Source organism: Aegilops tauschii, chromosome 4 (genome assembly GCF_002575655.3).
Source record: "Aegilops tauschii subsp. strangulata cultivar AL8/78 chromosome 4, Aet v6.0, whole genome shotgun sequence".
NCBI lineage: Eukaryota > Viridiplantae > Streptophyta > Magnoliopsida > Poales > Poaceae > Aegilops > Aegilops tauschii.
Genome location: NC_053038.3, coordinates 79,034,850 through 79,051,823, shown reverse-complemented (window position 1 = coordinate 79,051,823; position 16,974 = coordinate 79,034,850). Strand labels below are relative to the sequence as shown.

At 45.0% G+C, this 16,974-nt stretch overlaps 1 protein-coding gene across 1 annotated transcript; it reads right to left on the bottom strand.

Annotated features, from left to right (window-relative positions):
* Positions 1–1,366: 1,366 nt before the first annotated feature.
* LOC109744174 (uncharacterized) lies at positions 1,367–3,660 on the bottom strand. The gene is made up of 4 exons (XM_020303270.4): positions 3,148–3,660; positions 3,010–3,068; positions 1,799–1,916; positions 1,367–1,647 (listed from the first exon to the last, which is right to left on the bottom strand). The coding sequence occupies exons 1-4, from the start codon at positions 3,351–3,353 to the stop codon at positions 1,569–1,571; spliced, it is 462 nt and encodes a 153-aa protein (XP_020158859.1). The 5' UTR covers positions 3,354–3,660; the 3' UTR covers positions 1,367–1,568.
* Between the last annotated feature and the right edge of the window lie 13,314 nt (positions 3,661–16,974).

Here is a 16,974-nt window from a genome sequence, read left to right as displayed (position 1 = left end):
AAATTAAATCACTCATATCTTCTAAACTATAAAGTCGTTTTTGAAACTTCTTATATATATTTGAATTTCTAGCGCAAAGACCTTTAGAACAAGATCAATCTTGAATACATTTTGACTAGTTTGAAAAAAGTGAAATATGTTATTCTAAAATGTCAATTTGTGAAACTGGTATTTGGAAATGTGTAACCGTTTATTTCAAACGAGTAAAATATGTTATTTCAAAAATTTGCAATTGAAATAGATGTGATTTTTGTGAAACAAGTTAGCGGAAAGTGAAATGTAATGTCAACATGTGACATTGATTTTTTAAATATGTGTAACAGTTTATTTCAAAAGAGCGAAATATTTTTCACAAAAATGTGCAATTGAAACACATATGATTTTTATAAAACAAGCCAGTGAAAAGTGAATGTAATGTCAACATGTGAAATTGATTATTTTGAAATGTGTAACGATATTTCAAATGGTGAAATATGTTATCTTAAAAATGTGCAATTGAAATACATGTGATTTTTGTGAAATAAGCTAGTACAAAGTGAAATGTAGCTGCTGAAATTGATCTTTTTTTACGAAACTGAAATGTCAGCTTGTGAAACTGATTAAAACCATTCTATTCAAAAGATTTCAAAACAGTGAAATATGTTTCATGAATTTTAAACCCATTTAGAATGTATCAAATATTGGTCTTGTTTTTAAGGTCTTTGCGACATGAGTTTAGATATATAAAAAGTTTTAAAATTGGAATATTGGTTCTAGGAGTCATTGAAAATGATATGAGAAAAATTAAACGCAAGTCTTTAGTTGGACAGGCAATACGCACATGCACTCTCTCACTTAACAAAAAGCTGTTGTTGTGGACCCCCTTCTTTTTGTATTGTTGTGTATTTCCTAAACAAAATTACTTGCTTTTTATACGAAACAGTGTCGCACTAATCTTAGAATGGCAATGAGCAGCTGCGTATGTGCCGCTACGTAGCTTTACTGCGCAATTTTTCAATTTAGATGCGCACCTGTTTTCCCTTTCTCTGATCAACTAGCTGTCCCAGCGGCGTGTGTACACGAGATGCCCATCGTTAGTACTGTCTCATTGCACAATGGGTTGAAACTTAAGACCGTGATTTCGCTTTCACAAATACTCCCTCCGTAAACGCTTTTATATTTCTTTACAGAGGAAGAACTTATCAAGCAATTGGCAGATTATTCGTACCACTCTCTTCTCAAACTACAATGGGATGTGGAAGATGTTTGTGCAAACTTTTCTCCACTTTCCCACCTGTATCGTCACCTCACAAATGGGCAACTGACATGTATCCATGAATTAATATATAGGAGCCTAAAGCCATCAAACCTTCAGACACTTTTCACAAAAAACAACCGAACAGAAGTCAAAATATTATAGTATGCCATCCAAGATTTTAGTATGTCTAGTTTTGGACCAGCCAAACATGCTCTATAATCTATATGACCACCCATGTATACAGAGGTAAAAAGAACCGTAAAACAGTCTTTAGTTCTTTCCATCACATGAAGCATTCCCTTTTTCACTTTCTTTCTTTTTTTGTCTTCATCTAGTAGACACTGTTCAGGTAGAAGAACAGGGCCGCCAATGCAACGATTCCAACTGCGATACCAATAGGCAAAGCTTTCCTGCAAGAGAGCAAAATAATTTTCCAAAGTTCGTCATCAATCAGTCTCCACTCTTTGAAGTTAACATCACAATGCTGAATCGACGCGTATGAACGAGAAGTCAAGCTAATTGATTATTTTCCTTTTCTTCTTGTAGGGTTCAACTACTTACCCCACGGTCTCGTCCTTTTTGAGCTGCTCCTTCCTCGCCTTCCGGGCATCAGTGGCGTTGGCGTTCTTGGCCACCGGTGGTTCGTAAGGCCTGAATCTTCTCTTGGGAGCGGCACAGACTGCATCACCAATGGAGACCAGTTGGTTGGAATATGAAAATGAATGACAACTTCTTTTTAAGCCAAGAACCGTACAGCACTCATTCTACCATATTTTCATATATATTAACATGCAACATGTACATATAAAGAAAGGCAAAAAGTAAAGAAAAGAGTCTAGTACACATTTAAAACAGTTGTAGAAGTAGATAAATTAGAGCCCCAGAATCACAGACGATGTTGACTATATTTTAATCTTCTTTGCAAAAAATCAATACTACCTCGGATCCAAATTAATTGGCGCAGCTATAAAGTACATGGCTATAAAATTGGGGCTGACTGAAACTTTGTCGACAAACCATGTGTGAGCGAGAAAATGAGGACTAACAAGGGCAACGGATTTGCTTGCTTGTCACACTCTACCTCACTTTTGTGCCACAAGTGAAGCCACAGTTTTTTTAGAGTCAAGCCACAGTTTTTGTGATGGCTAAATTGGCCGCCACCCTCGTGGCAAATACAATGGCAAGTGGGGTAAGAGTCTAAGCAACAATGCTACATCAACGGAGAGTTACTTAAGGATTACGAGCTGATCTTTAGCTGGCAGTTTTTCATTGGATTAGGAGGAGAAAGGGGCCCACCCCCCGCGGTGGAGAGATTTTATGGTAAGTCCCGTAACAGCCCCGTAAAACGCATGTGTGTTTATCATTTTTGGTAGACAAGTCTACGTGGGTGCAATGAAACACTCATGGAATTTATGTGCCTAACGGCTCCTTTGATTCATAGGAATTCTGGATGATTTGGATTCTCAGGAATTTTTTTCTGATTCATACAATTGGAATCCTTAGGAATTATTCCTTAGAATTCATTTGCACTATGTTTTGAAGGAAAATTTTCATCCGCTCAAGCCTCTTGGTAGAATTCTTTTGTTTATCCAGTCCTAGCACTTTTCCATTCAAATTCCTGTAATTTCTAATTTTATAAGTTTCAAGAGGACATGATAGTGCAATCATGCGGTTTTTTTTTCATCTTCTACTATATTCCAGTGTTTTGATAATCCTGTGAATCAGAAAAGCCCTAACATCCGGTAAAGTGTGGTTACACAAATTTTTCTCACCAGGGCAGTAGTAGTCATCGGACAGCTTCTCAAACGGGGTCTTGTCCTTGTATATGTACCTACAGCATTCGCAAAATGCAGAGCATATCAGTAGGGTAGCAGTCAATTTCACCGTAGCAACGCGGCAGGCTCACCCACCCGCAGTCCCGGCAGATGTAGGCCTGCTTCGTCTCAACGCGGCCGAACCGCATCGTGATCCGCGCCGCCGCCGCGGACCTCGCCCTGCCCGGCGCTGGCAGCCGGACCCGCACAAGCAGCGGCGGCGCGCAGAACGCCGACCGGAGCCGCGCGGGGCTCCCCGCCGGCGCGCGCGTCAGCGACGGGGCCTGCATCTGCAGTGCCATTGCTGCAGCTCTCTCCCGGATTCTTCTTTACGGCCTAGCCCGTGGAGGCAACGGCTGATCGACGCACGATCTGCCAAGAGCTACTGATCGAGAGCGATGCAATGCACGCCGGAAAGCACTGTAGGAGGAGGGGTGGGGATGCCTGGAGAGGAAGAATCGAGGGGATAAGAGTCGGTGGTTGGACCGTTGGTGCTGGAAGCATCGCACTTTTCCTTTGCTGCCTAGTGGAGTGGAGGAGGTGAGGGCAGTGTGGAGGCTGCGTGCGTTCATGGCTTCCCTTCGCTCGCTATCCCTTTCCACTGGACGCGGGCCACTTCCACTTGGCGCCCTCTCCATCTCTGGACTGGACGGGATTCCTCTGTCCGGCTGTCGGATGGCAAATTACCATGATTTTTTCTCAAAAGTATGTTAATGGCGTACCATATATTTTAAAGAAAGATTGAATTAATTTGGATTGTGAATAGATGGATAGGTGCTTAAGTGCTCTAATCAAGTGTCAAGGGAAAAAAGAGAACTAACCATTAATACTCGTTAATACAGCCACCTTCGTAACCGTAGTAGATCGTTATGAAAGTGGTTGTATTACCATATCATACAAAATGAAACCCCGTATTAATACTCGCGCCAGAGCGGTATCCCCTCGTTGGAGTCGGGCGACGACGCACCCTTCCCGGCGGTGTACCCGGCGACATGGACCAGGCACGTTGAAGATGGGCAGGGGCGCCGCCAGCCACCCATGGTGGCCTCCTCGGGCTGCCACGGTCTACAGCACGGTGGCGGTCGAAGGGACCATGACGACCACGACAGCGAGCGCGGCGGCCGGCGTTCTTGGGCGGACACGCTGCTGGGCCGCGGGCACTCCAGTCGGGCCCCGGCGGTGGCAAAGGAGCGCACCCAACAGCCACGCCAGCGCAGCCGCACCCCCACCAGCCGGCACCGCAGCAAGGGCTGCCACGGGCGTGAGGTCGCCATCCGCGCCACTCCCCCTGCCGCTGCGTCGTGCACCCTCCCCGACGCCACCACCCCCGCCGCCACCAGCAAAAAGGAGACACGGCGACGGCGACCCTGTCGCCGAGTTCTTCATCGACGGGGACGCCCAGCTCCCACCCCCGCCGCGCGTCGAGCTCGGACAGGCGGAGCTGGAAGAGGCCATTGCGGGCGCCCTCGCCGGCCCACTCGAGTTCGACGACAACCACGCAGACGCCAGTGTTGCAATGGCGTTGACCACCGGTGGGCCCATTGCATGCATGCAATCCGACTCAGTCCACACGTGCAAGACCACGGCACCCCCAGCCGAAACCGCGACCGAGCTCGGGGCGGTGATGCACCAGGTGCAGCAGATGCAGATTGGACAAGGCGGCACCGCCACATGGCTCCTCTTCCACGACGCCCCAGCGCCCCTCGTCGCCGACGCGCCACCAGCTCGCAGGTCGTCCGCTCCACTCAAGACGCGCGCTCCCTCGGCTCCCGTCAGGCACAGCGCCCGGCAGGCGGCCAACCCCTCCTCCACCCCGTTCGCGCAGCGGGCCACCCTGCGCCTGGTCCAGGAGCTCAGTGTTCTGGGTCCAAGGGAGCGGATGACGGTGAAGGCGGCGGAGGCACTGCTGCGGCGTTTCGACGAGCCACTCTCGGAAGGCGGCATCGATTGCATCGCCAAGCTCACACGCCTCGACGTCGAGGCGCTGCGCACCATGGCTGGCATGGCCGGCCCAGACGGTGCAGCGCGGGATTAGTTTCATGTTAGGTGTTAGATTTGTTAGCCTCCGGTGGCAGCTGACTTTCAGTCAGTCTGAGCTAGGTTCTTCTTTCATGATTAGTGTAGGGTTGCAGTGTTTAGCTAGATGCCAGCGTGATTTGGGGCCTATTGGTGGACGCTGGCTCTCCCCGGTTGATCGGTGGTGTCACTGTACTTGTTTCATCTCTTCAGTAGTAACATGTTTGTCGGCAGAGCACCTCTGTTTGCATTATGAGTAACACAACCATCCCTATCATGAACTGGAATGTCCGCAGACTGAATTCACCGGCGAAGAGGCCCACCATCTGCGAGTTGGCTGACGCCCACAGCCTAGCTCTGCTATGTTTGCACGAGACGAAGATCGACCATCGAAGTCTGGTCACCAGAGATCGTCAGGGAGATTAGAGGCCGCAGACTAGACAACTGCGACGTGCTGCAGGCGCTGGGCACCCGCGGCGGTGCTGCAATCTTTTGGGACTCCACCAAGATTACGATCGTCACACAGTCAGTAGGGCAGTTTTCCATCATCGCCAGAGCATTCCTCCCACACGGCGGCCTCTCCTTCTGGATTACAACGGTGTATGGCCCGACTAACGACACCAGAAAGGATGAATTCCTCGATGAGCTGAGCAGAAGCAGGCCACCCCTTGGCGAGCCGTGGCTGATAAACGGTGACTTCAACGTCATCTACGAGGCAAGAGACAAGAGCAACCATAACATCAACAGAAGGATGATGGGCAAATTCAGAGATGCAATCGACCGGGCTTGCTTGCGAGAGATAAAATGCAAAAACAGGCGCTTCACCTGGAGTAATGAGAGGGAGAACCCAACTTTTGTAGCCATTGACAAAGTGTTCTGCAACCAAGAATGGGAGGCACTCTTTCCCTCCTACATCCTTACGGCTGCATCCACATCTTGCTCTGATCACTGCCCCTTGTTGCTCACGGATGCCGCCGCGCCGCCGCGCAAAGCAGTTTTCATATTTGAATCCTTCTGGCCAAAAGTCCCCCATTTCCAACGACAGTCCAGAGGGCATGGCAGAGGCCAGTAAATCACTGTTGCCCATTCACTAGGATGAAGATCAAGCTAAAAAGAACAGCGGTAGCAGACCTGAAGATTTGGGCTAAGAGCATTTTCAGCAACACAAAACTGCAGTTTCACATTGCTTCAGAGGTAGTGTTGCGGTTAGATGTGGCACAGGAGAGGCGCCAACTAACCCCAAGGGAATTCTGGCTGAGAAAAACTCTGAAACTGCAGATAGTTGGCCTTGCGGCTCTCGAGTGGGTCAGAAAACGGCAAGCTGCACGGACTACCTGGCTCAAAGCGGGCGATGCAAAAACAGCATTCTTCCAAGCCAAGATCAACTCTCGGCGGAGGAAAAATTACATCCACTGCCTAGAGTCAGAGAACAAGCAAGCAACAGATCACAAAGAGAAGGCGAGCATGATCCATGAGCACTTCACAACCCTCCTGGGAAATAAGGAGAGACGGGCAAAAACAATCAATTGGGATATGATTCAGCTACCTCGTCTGCAAACTGGAGAAGGCCTCGACAATCCATTGACAGAAGAAGAAGTATGGGCGGCAATCTGTGCGTTTCCGGCCGAGAAGGCGCCAGGACCCGACGACTTCAGTGGTGCCTTCTTCGTGCTTGCTGGCAAACGATCAAGATGGACATCATGGCAGTTTTCCATGCTTTTTTCCAGCTCGCCGGGGGCGACTTTGCAGCCCTGAACCGTGCTATGATCGTCCTACTGCCTAAAAAGGATGGCACAACCAAACTGTCTAACTTCCGCCCAATTAGCCTTATCCATTCGGTGGCCAAGCTAATCGCCAAAGTCCTCTCGATCAGGCTAATGGGTGTGCTAGATCAACTCATCTCCCCGGCGCAGAGTGCTTTCCAGAAGAAGAAGAAGGGCATTCATGACAGCTTCCTCTACGTTTAGAACGCATTACGGCTGTTTCAGAGGAAAAAATCGCCCGTGCTCCTGCTAAAGATTGACATTGCAAAGGCCTTCGACACAGTTTCATGGGAATATATCCTCGAGCTGCTGCAGTGCATGAACTTCCCGGCGCGCTGGAGAGACTGGATCGCCCTGCTTCTCTCCTCCGCGTCCTCTGCCTATCTGCTCAACGGAGACCCGGGCCCTGCGATTCTCCATCAGCGGTGACTGCGGCAAGGGGATCCCCTCTCACCAATCCTCTTCATTCTGGCGATCGATACCCTTCACCGACTGTTAGAGGCAGCACAGCAGGCCGGCGCCATCGCTCCCTTGCCGACTACTACCTCTTGAGCATGCGTTGGTTTTCCCTTGAAGAGGAAAGGGTGATGCAGCAAAGTAGCGTAAGTATTTCCCTCAGTTTTTAAGAATCAAGGTATCAATCCAGTAGGAGGATACACGCAAATCGCCTCGTACCTACACAAACAAATAAGAACCTTGCAACCAACGCGATAAAGGGGTTGTCAATCCCTTCACGGCCACTTGCAAAAGTGAGATCTGATAGAGATAATAAGATAAATATTTTTGGTTTTTTTATGATATAGATTGGAAAGTAAATATTGCAAAGTAAAATAGATCGGAAACTTATATGATGGAGAATAGACCCGGGGGCCATAGGTTTCACTAGTGGCTTCTCTCAAGATAGCATAATCTATGGTGGGTGAACAAATTACTGTCGAGCAATTGATACAAAAGCGCATAGTTATGAGAATATCTAGGCATGATCATGCATATAGGCATCACGTCCGTGTCAAGTAGACCGAAACAATTCTGCATCTACTACTATTACTCCACACATCGACCTCTATCCAGCATGCATCTAGAGTATTAAGTTCATAAGAACAGAGTAACGCATTAGGCAAGATGACATGATGTAGAGGGATAAACTCAAGCAATATGATATAAAACCCATCTTTTTATCCTCGATGGCAACAATACAATACGTGCCTTGCTGCCCCTGCTGTTACTGGGAAAGGACACCGCAAGATTGAACCCAAAGCTAAGCACTTCTTCCAGTGCAAGAAAGATCAATCTAGTATGCCAAACCAAACTGATAATTCGAAGAGACTTGCAAAGATATCAAATCATACATATAAGAATTCAAAGAAGAACCAAATATTGTTCATAGATAATCTTGATCATAAACCCACAATTCATCGGATCTCGACAAACACACCGCAAAAAGAATTACATTGAATAGATCTCCAAGAGAATCGAGGAGAACTTTGTATTGAGATCCAAAGAGAGAGAAGAAGCCATCTAGCTAATAACTATGGACCCGAAGATCTGTGGTAAACTACTCACACATCATCGGAGAGGCTATGGTGTTGATGTAGAAGCCCTCCGTGATCGATTCCCCCTCCGGCGGAGCGCCGGAAAAGGCCCCAAGATGGGATCTCACAGGTACAGAAGGTTGCGGCGGTGGAAATAGGGTTTCGTGGTGCTCTTGAATGTTTTCGGGGTATATGAGTATATATAGGCGAAAGAAGTAGGTCGGTGGAGCCACGAGGGGCTCACGAGGGTGGGGGCGCGCCTCCCTGCCTCGTTGCTTCCTTGACGTCCACTCCAAGTCTCTTGGATCATGTTTGTTCCAAAAATAACTCTCCTGAAGGTTTCATTCCGTTTGATATTCCTTTTCTGCGAAACACTGAAATAGGCAAAAAAATAGCAATTTGCACTGGGCCTTTGGTTAATAGGTTAGTCCCAAAAATAATATAAAGTGTATAATAAAGCCCATTAAACATCCAAAACAGATAATATAATAGCATGGAACAATAAAAAATTATAGATACGTTGGAGACGTATCAAGCATCCCCAAGCTTAATTCCTGCTCGTCCTCGAGTAGGTAAATGATAAAAATAGAATTTTTGATGTGCAATGCTTTCTGACATAATTTTCAATGCAATTTTCTTTATTGTGGCATGAATGTTCAGATCCGAAAGATTCAAGATAAAGGTTTAATATTGACATAAAAATGATAATACTTCAAGCATACTAACTAAGCAATTATGTCTTCTCAAAATAACATGGCCAAAGAAAGTTCATCCCTACAAAATCATATAGTTTGGTCATGCTCCATTTTCGTCACACAAGAATATTCTCATCATGCACAACCCCGATGACAAGCCAAGCAATTGTTTCATACTTTAGTAATCTCAAACTTTTTCAACCTTCACGCAATACATGAGCGTGAGCCATGGATATAGCACTATGGGTGGAATAGAATATAATGATGGGGGTTATGTGGAGAAGAAAAAAAAGGAGAAAGTCTCACACCGACGCGGCTAATCAACGGGCTAGGGAGATGCCCATCAATTGATGTCAATGCAAGGAGTAGGGATTGCCATGCAACGGATGCACTAGAGCTATAAATGTATGAAAGCTCAACAAAAGAAACTAAGTGGGTGTGCATCCAACTTGCTTGCTCACGAAGACCTAGGGCATTTGAGGAAGCCCATCGTTGGAATATACAAGCCAAGTTCTTATAGTGAAAAATTCCCACTAGTATATGAAAGTGACAAAATAAGAGACTCTCTATCATGAAGATCATGGTGCTACTTTGAAGCACAAGTGTGAAAAAGGATAGTAACATTGTCCCTTTTTTTGGGTCCTTTTTTTGGCCTTTCTCTTTTTTGGGGGGACAATGCTCTAATAATGATGATCATCACACTTTTATTTATTTACAACTCAAATATTACAAATCGATACTTAGAACAAAATATGACTCTACATGGATGCCTCCGGCGGTGTACCGGGATGGGCAATGAATCAAGAATGACATGTATGATGAACTATGCATAGCGGCTTTGCGACAGATACGATGTCAACTACATGATCATGCAAGGCAATATGACAATGATGAAGCATGTCATAATAAATGAAATGGTGCATAGTTGCATGGCAATATATCTCGGAATGGCTATGGAAATGCCATAATAGGTAGGTATGGTGGCTGTTTTGAGGAAGATATAAGGAGGTTTATGTGTGATAGAGCGTATCATATCACGGGGGTTGGATGCACCGGCGAAGTTTGCACCAACTCTCAAGGTGAGAAAGGGCAATGCACGGTACCGAAGAGGCTAGCAATGATGGAAGGGTGAGAGTGCGTATGATCCATGGACTCAACATTAGTCATAAAGAACTCACATACTTATTGCAAAAATCTACAAGTCATCAAAAACCAAGCACTACGCGCATGCTCCTAGGGGGATAGATTGGTAGGAAAAGACCATCGCTCGTCCCCGACCGCCACTCATAAGGATGACAATCAAAGAACACCTCATGTTTCAAATTTGTTACACAACGGTTACCATACGTGCATGCTACGGGACTTGCAAACTTCAACACAAGTATTTCTCAAATTCACAATTACCCAACTAGCACAACTCTAATATCACCATCTTCATATCTCAAAACAATCGTCAAGTATCAAACTTCTCATAGTATTCAATGCACTCTATATGAAAGTTTTTATTATATCCATCTTGGATGCCTATCATATTAGGACTAATTTTATAGCCAAAGCAAATTACCATTCTGTTCTAAAGGACTCTCAAAATAATTTAAGTGAAGCATGAGAGATCAATAATTTCTATAAAATAGAACCACCACCGTGCTCTAAAAAGATATAAGTGAAGCACTAGAGCAAAATTATCTAGCTCAAAAGATACAAGTGAAGCACATAAAGTATTCTAATAAATTCCGATTCATGTGTGTCTCTCCCAAAATGTGTGTACAGCAAGGATGATTGTGGTAAACTAAAAAGCAAAGACTCAAATCATACAAGACACTCCAAGCAAAACACATATCATGTGGTGAATAAAAATATAGCATCAAGTAAAGTTACCGATGGACGAAGACGAAAGAGGGGATGCCTTCCGGGGCATCCCCAAGCTTAGGCTTTTGGTTGTCCTTGAATTTTACCTTGGGGTGCCTTGGGCATCCCCAACCTTAGGCTCTTGCCACTTATTATTCTATAATCCATCAAATCTTTACCCAAAACTTGAAAACTTCACAACACAAAACTCAACAGAAAATCTCATGAGCTCCGTTAGCGAAATAAAACAAACCACCACTTTAAGGTACTGTAATGAACTCATTATTTATTTATATTGGTGTTAAACCTACCGTATTCCAACTTCTCTATGGTTCATACCCCCCAAAACTAGCCATAGATTCATCAAAATAAGCAAACAACACACAAAAAATAGAATCTGTCAAAAACAGAACAGTCTGTAGTAATCTGTATCACACGCAAACTTATGGAACTCCAAAAATTCTACCAAAATAGGAATACCTATATAATTTGTTTATTGATCTACTGCAATTGGAATCAGTATTTTATCACGTTCTGGTGATTTTTAACAATTGTTTTCATGAGCAGAATGTTTCTGACTTTTTCAGCAAGATCAAATAACTATCATCCAAGAAGATCCTATAGGTTTTACTTGGCACAAACACTAATTAAAACATAAAACCACATCTAACCAGAGGCTAGATCAATTATTTATTATTAAACATAAATAAAAATCAAGAAACAAAAATAAATTGGGTTGCCTCCCAGCAAGCGCTATCGTTTAACGCCTCTAACTAGGCATAAAGGCAAGAATAGATCTAGGTATTATCATCTTTGGTATGCAATTCTTCAATACAACACTTATAACCCTTAGGAGTTTCCTTCTTTTTGTTAATGATCAAACTCCGAGGCAAGAAATCAAGAAATTCATTTGTAGCAAAAGGTTCCTTAATGATAGCGAAAAAATTGGGGTGAACACTTATGGATTTGAGATCCGCATTTTTCTTACTAGAAGATTCACCCTTATTTTTAGGAACATACATCAATTTGGAAAATTTGGCATTAGGAGAATTTGGAGTATTTCTCACGGAGGAAAGGACAGACCCTAAGTTGGTAATAATATCCTCAAGTTTATCAATTCTTGTGGAATCTTGATCTATCTTTTCGTTAACTATGGGTTCCTTTTCCTTAAAAAAATTCAGAGTAGCTCCTACCTTAGATCCATATTGGGTAATTTGGTTGTGGATCTTTTTATCCAAATTTTCAATCGACTCTATAGTGGCAACTTTATTTTCAATAATTTCAAGCCTTTGCATCACATGTTCCAAGGTTAAAATAGTTCCATTAACCAAAAGAGGTGGTGAGCCAAACAAATCCATCATAGCATTATAAGAATCAAAAGTATGGCTACCCAAGAAATTCCCTCCGGTAATGGTATCAAGAATATATCTGTTCCACGGAGTGATTCCTACATAAAAATTGCGAAGAAGAACGGAAGTAGATTGCTTCCTAGTGGATCTATTCTGAGCATTGCAAATTCTGTACAGAGTTTTTTAGATTTTCTCCCTCCCTCTGTTGAAAATTAAGAACTTCATGATCGGGAGTACTAACAATGATAGAAGGACTAGACATGACGACGAAACAAACGATCTAGCACACGGACACACAAGAGGCAAGCGAAAAGAGACGAACGGAAAAAGAGGGCGAATAAAACGGCAAAGGTGAAGTGGGGGAGAGGAAAACGAGAGGCAAATGGCAAATAATGTAATGTGAGGGATAAGAGTTTGTGATGGGTACTTGGTATATCTTGACTTGTGTGTAGATCTCCCCGGCAACGGTGCCAGAAATTCGCACGTTGGCGGGAGATCAAATCTTGACTTGACTTGGCATAAACCTCCCCGGCAACGGCGCCAGAAATCCTTCTTGCTACCTCTTGAGCATGCGTTGTTTTTCCCTTGAAGAGAAAAGGGTGATGCAGCAAAGTAGCGTAAGTATTTCCCTCAGTTTTTGAGAACCAAGGTATCAATCCAGTAGGAGGATACAAGCAAATTGCCTCGTACCTACACAAACAAATAAGAACCTTGCAACCAACGCGATAAAGAGGTTGTCAATCCCTTCACAGCCACTTGCAAAAGTGAGATCTGATAGAGATAATCAGATAAATATTTTTGGTATTTTATGATATAGATTGGAAAGTAAAGATTGCAAAGTAAAATAGATCGAAAACTTATATGATGGAGAATAGACCCGGGGGCCATAGGTTTCACTAGTGGCTTCTCTCAAGATAGCATAATCTACGGTGGGTGAACAAATTACTGTCGAGATATTGATAGAAAAGCGCATAGTTATGAGAATATCTAGGCATGATCATGTATATAGGCATCACGTCCGTGTCAAGTAGACCGAAACGATTCTGCATCTACTACTATTACTCCACACATCGACCGCTATCCAGCATGCATCTATCTAGAGTATTAAGTTCATAAGAACAGAGTAACGCATTAGGCAAGATGACATGATGTAGAGGGATAAACTCAAGCAATATGATATAAAACCCATCTTTTATCCTCGATGGCAACAATACAATACGTGCCTTGCTTCCCCTGCTGTCATTGGGAAAGGACACCGCAAGATTGAACCCAAAGCTAAGCACTTCTCCCATTGCAAGAAAGATCAATCTAGTAGGCAAAACCAAACTGATAATTCGAAGAGACTTGCAAAGATATCAAATCATACATATAAGAATTCAGAGAATAACCAAATATTGTTCATAGATAATCTTGATCATAAACCCACAATTCATCGGATCTCGACAAACACACCGCAAAAATAATTACATCGAATAGATCTCCAAGAGAATCGAGGAGAACTTTGTATTGAGATCCAAAGAGAGAGAAGAAGTCATCTAGCTAATAACTATGGACCCGAAGGTCTGTGGTAAACTACTCACACATCATCGGAGAGGCTATGGTGTTGATGTAGAAGCCCTCCGTGATCGATTCCCCCTCCGGCGGAGCGCCGGAAAAGGCCCCAAGATGGGATCTCACGGGTACAAAAGGTTGCGGCGGTGGAAATAGGGTTTCGTGGTGCTCTTGGATGTTTTCGGGGTATATGAGTATATATAGGCGAAAGAAGTAGGTCGGTGGAGCCACGAGGGGCCCACGAGGGTGGGGGCGCGCCTCCCTGCCTCGTGGCCGCCTCGTTGCTTCCTTGACGTCCACTCCAAGTCTCCTGAATCACGTTTGCTCCAAAAATAACTCTCCCGAAGGTTTCATTCCATTTGGATTCCGTTTGATATTCCTTTTCTGCGAAACACTGAAATAGGCAAAAAAAAGCATTTTGCACTGGGCCTTTGGTTAATAGGTTATCCCAAAAATAATATAGAAGTGTATAATAAAGCCCATTAAACATCCAAAACAGATAATATAATAGCATGGGACAATCAAAAATTACAGATACGTTGGAGACGTATCACCGACCGGTGTAGGACGCCTGCGCGTCACACTATACGCTGACGACGCGATCTTCTACGCCAGTCCGATGAGCCAGGAGATAGATACCATCATGCAACTCCTAGACGGGTTTGGAGAGGCGACGGGACTGCGCAGCAACCCCCAAAAATCGTCAGCGACAGCCCTCAACTGCGGTAGTATAGACCTCATAGATGTCCTTCAAAATTTCGGCGGCACTACAGTAGGCTTCCCGATCAGATACCTAGGTCTTCCGCTCTGCATCGGCAGGCTCCGGCTCGTGCACATCCAGTATCTTCTCGATCGCATCCGCGCACGGCTCGCGGCTTGGAAAGGCCGTCTCCTACCGATCGCGGGTCGTCGCGTGCTGGTCCGGTGCGTCTTGTCCGCGTTGCCCGCCTTCGCCATGTCGGCCCTGCGCATTCCGAAAAGATTCTACAAGGACGTTGACAAGGCACGTCGGCGGTTCCTGTGGGCGCACGATGAAGAGGCCATCGGCGGTAGATGCAAAGTAAACTGGCGGCTAGTCACGTCCCCGGTCGACCACGACGGTCTCGGCATCCCCAACATGGAGCGGTTCGCGCGTGCACTGCGTCTCCGATGGCTATGGCTGGCATGGACAGACCCGGCCAGGCCATCGGCAGGCATGGGGACGCCTTGTGACGACAAGGATAGAGCACTCTTCGCCTCGATGACGACGGTGACGGTGGGGAACGACAACAGAGCCCTCTCTGGCACTGCTCCTGGCTCGGCGAGCAACCGCTATGGCAAGTCTACCCAGCCCTGTTCAGGCGCTCAACCAGGAAGAACCGCACGGTGGCTGATGCAATACGCGAAGACAGATGGATCATGGACCTCAGGCACGACAACAACTTGGAGATCATCCCCCAGGCCGTGTGGTTGCAGCGCCGCATCAGAGACGCAAACCTGGTGTTGCGGGAAGGAATTGAAGACGAGATCGCATGGAAAGCCGGAGGCCACTACACAATGAGGTCAGCGTACAACTCCCAATTCCCTTCGCAACCAACATCGACCATGAAAAGATTGGTGTGGAAGATCTGGGCTCCTGGGAAGATCAAATTCTTTCTCTGGTTACTCCACCACAACCGGCTCTGGTGCAATGATCGCCTACAACGTAGGGGATGGGAAAATCCTTATTTCTGCCAGCTATGCTGCCGCAACCTCGAGTCTTCTTTTCACCTCATATGGGAGTGCAACACCTCGTGGGAAGTTTGGTCAAGAGCAGCCACCTGGGAGGGCTGCGCGGCACTCTCACCGGCCTCCTGGAGTTCAAGCAAACAACAACCGACGCTGTCACCAAAATCTTCAACTCCGCGGCGCCAAGGGAGAAAAGAGGAGTCAAGACAATGGTGGCCATGATCGCCTGGCACATCTGGCTGGAGAGAAACAACTGTACATTCAGAGGAAAGGCACCGAATGTGCTTAGCGTGATAGAAGCCTGCCGAAGAGATATCGAGCAATGGAGACTCGCCGGAACCCATGCCATAGCGCCCCCTTTCGGGGAAATAACGTGAGGAATAGGCCTTGTTTTTGTTCGGCAATGGTGAGTAGGAGGGTTCCTGCGTGCTCCCTCCTCCTACACCTCTGAGAAACATCATCTCTTTCTTGATCATTTGATCACAACTTTTGTAACTCTCCCCTGCTAAGCCAATGAAAAGCCAGCAAGTCTGGATCTTGCAAAAATAAAATTCCTACTGACAAGCCCGTGTTAAATATGTGTCATGAGTTAACTTACTGTTAGTTTTAAGTCATGCTGTTTGTAGATAAGGTACCAGTCTGAGTTGGACACTTCTTTTTGCGAGTTAAAAAAGCTTTATTGCTTACTTAATAAGGGATAAAATCACGATACACTGTGTTCATTAGGAAAACAGGAGTGTAATTAAGCCATAAACATCTCCTCCTAACATTTGTCGCTTCGCACTTGGACACTTGTAGATAGGGTAGAACCACATGTCCCTAAAATTTCTAGCAACGTTATTTTGCATGTCCTGGTGATCCTCATCGTTTGGGAAATCTGGCAGGAGAGAAACTCTTGCACTTTCAGGCACAAGATCGCGTCGATGCCAGAGGTGCTCGCAAAGATCAGATACAACATGGAGCTTTGGCAGTTAGCTGGAGTAAAATGCTTTGAGTACCCCTTTGGGGCCATGGTAGTGAGGAATTAGCATAGCATAGCTAGGTCTCGGGTCCAAGAAGGGGCACGAGAGTACCAAGCTAGGAGAATATTTTTCTGTGATTCACCCGATCACTTGATCAAACTTTGTAACCACTCTCTCTACTAAATCAATGCAATGCCAGCAGGTCCTGGATCTTTCAAAAAATAATAGTATAATAATATAAGATATAGTTTGAGTATTTTTATTTTAAAACATAAATTATTATAGATGCTATATTTTAGTTATTTAATTTTTAAAAAACATGGAAAAAGGTACATTAAGATGGAACATTTTCTAGTGAAGCTGGATCATTTTTCTTGTAAGGCTAGAACAAGTTTTTCATGAAGCTCGAACATTTTTCTCATGATGAGGATGGAGATACATTTATTACCTTCATATTTTATGAAACAAATCACATATATTTTTTGATGCTTTTATTTAAG

Bases quoted from the DNA above. Each gene is read 5' to 3' on its own strand.
- LOC109744174 (XM_020303270.4), bottom strand. From the start codon at position 3,353: ATGGCACTGCAGATGCAGGCCCCGTCGCTGACGCGCGCGCCGGCGGGG. The intron at 1,917-3,009 runs GTGAGAAAAATT...TTGGTGATGCAG, and splicing joins CGATGACTACTACTGCCCTG to TCTGTGCCGCTCCCAAGAGA. The intron at 1,648-1,798 runs GTAAGTAGTTGA...GCTCTCTTGCAG, and splicing joins AAAAAGGACGAGACCGTGGG to GAAAGCTTTGCCTATTGGTA.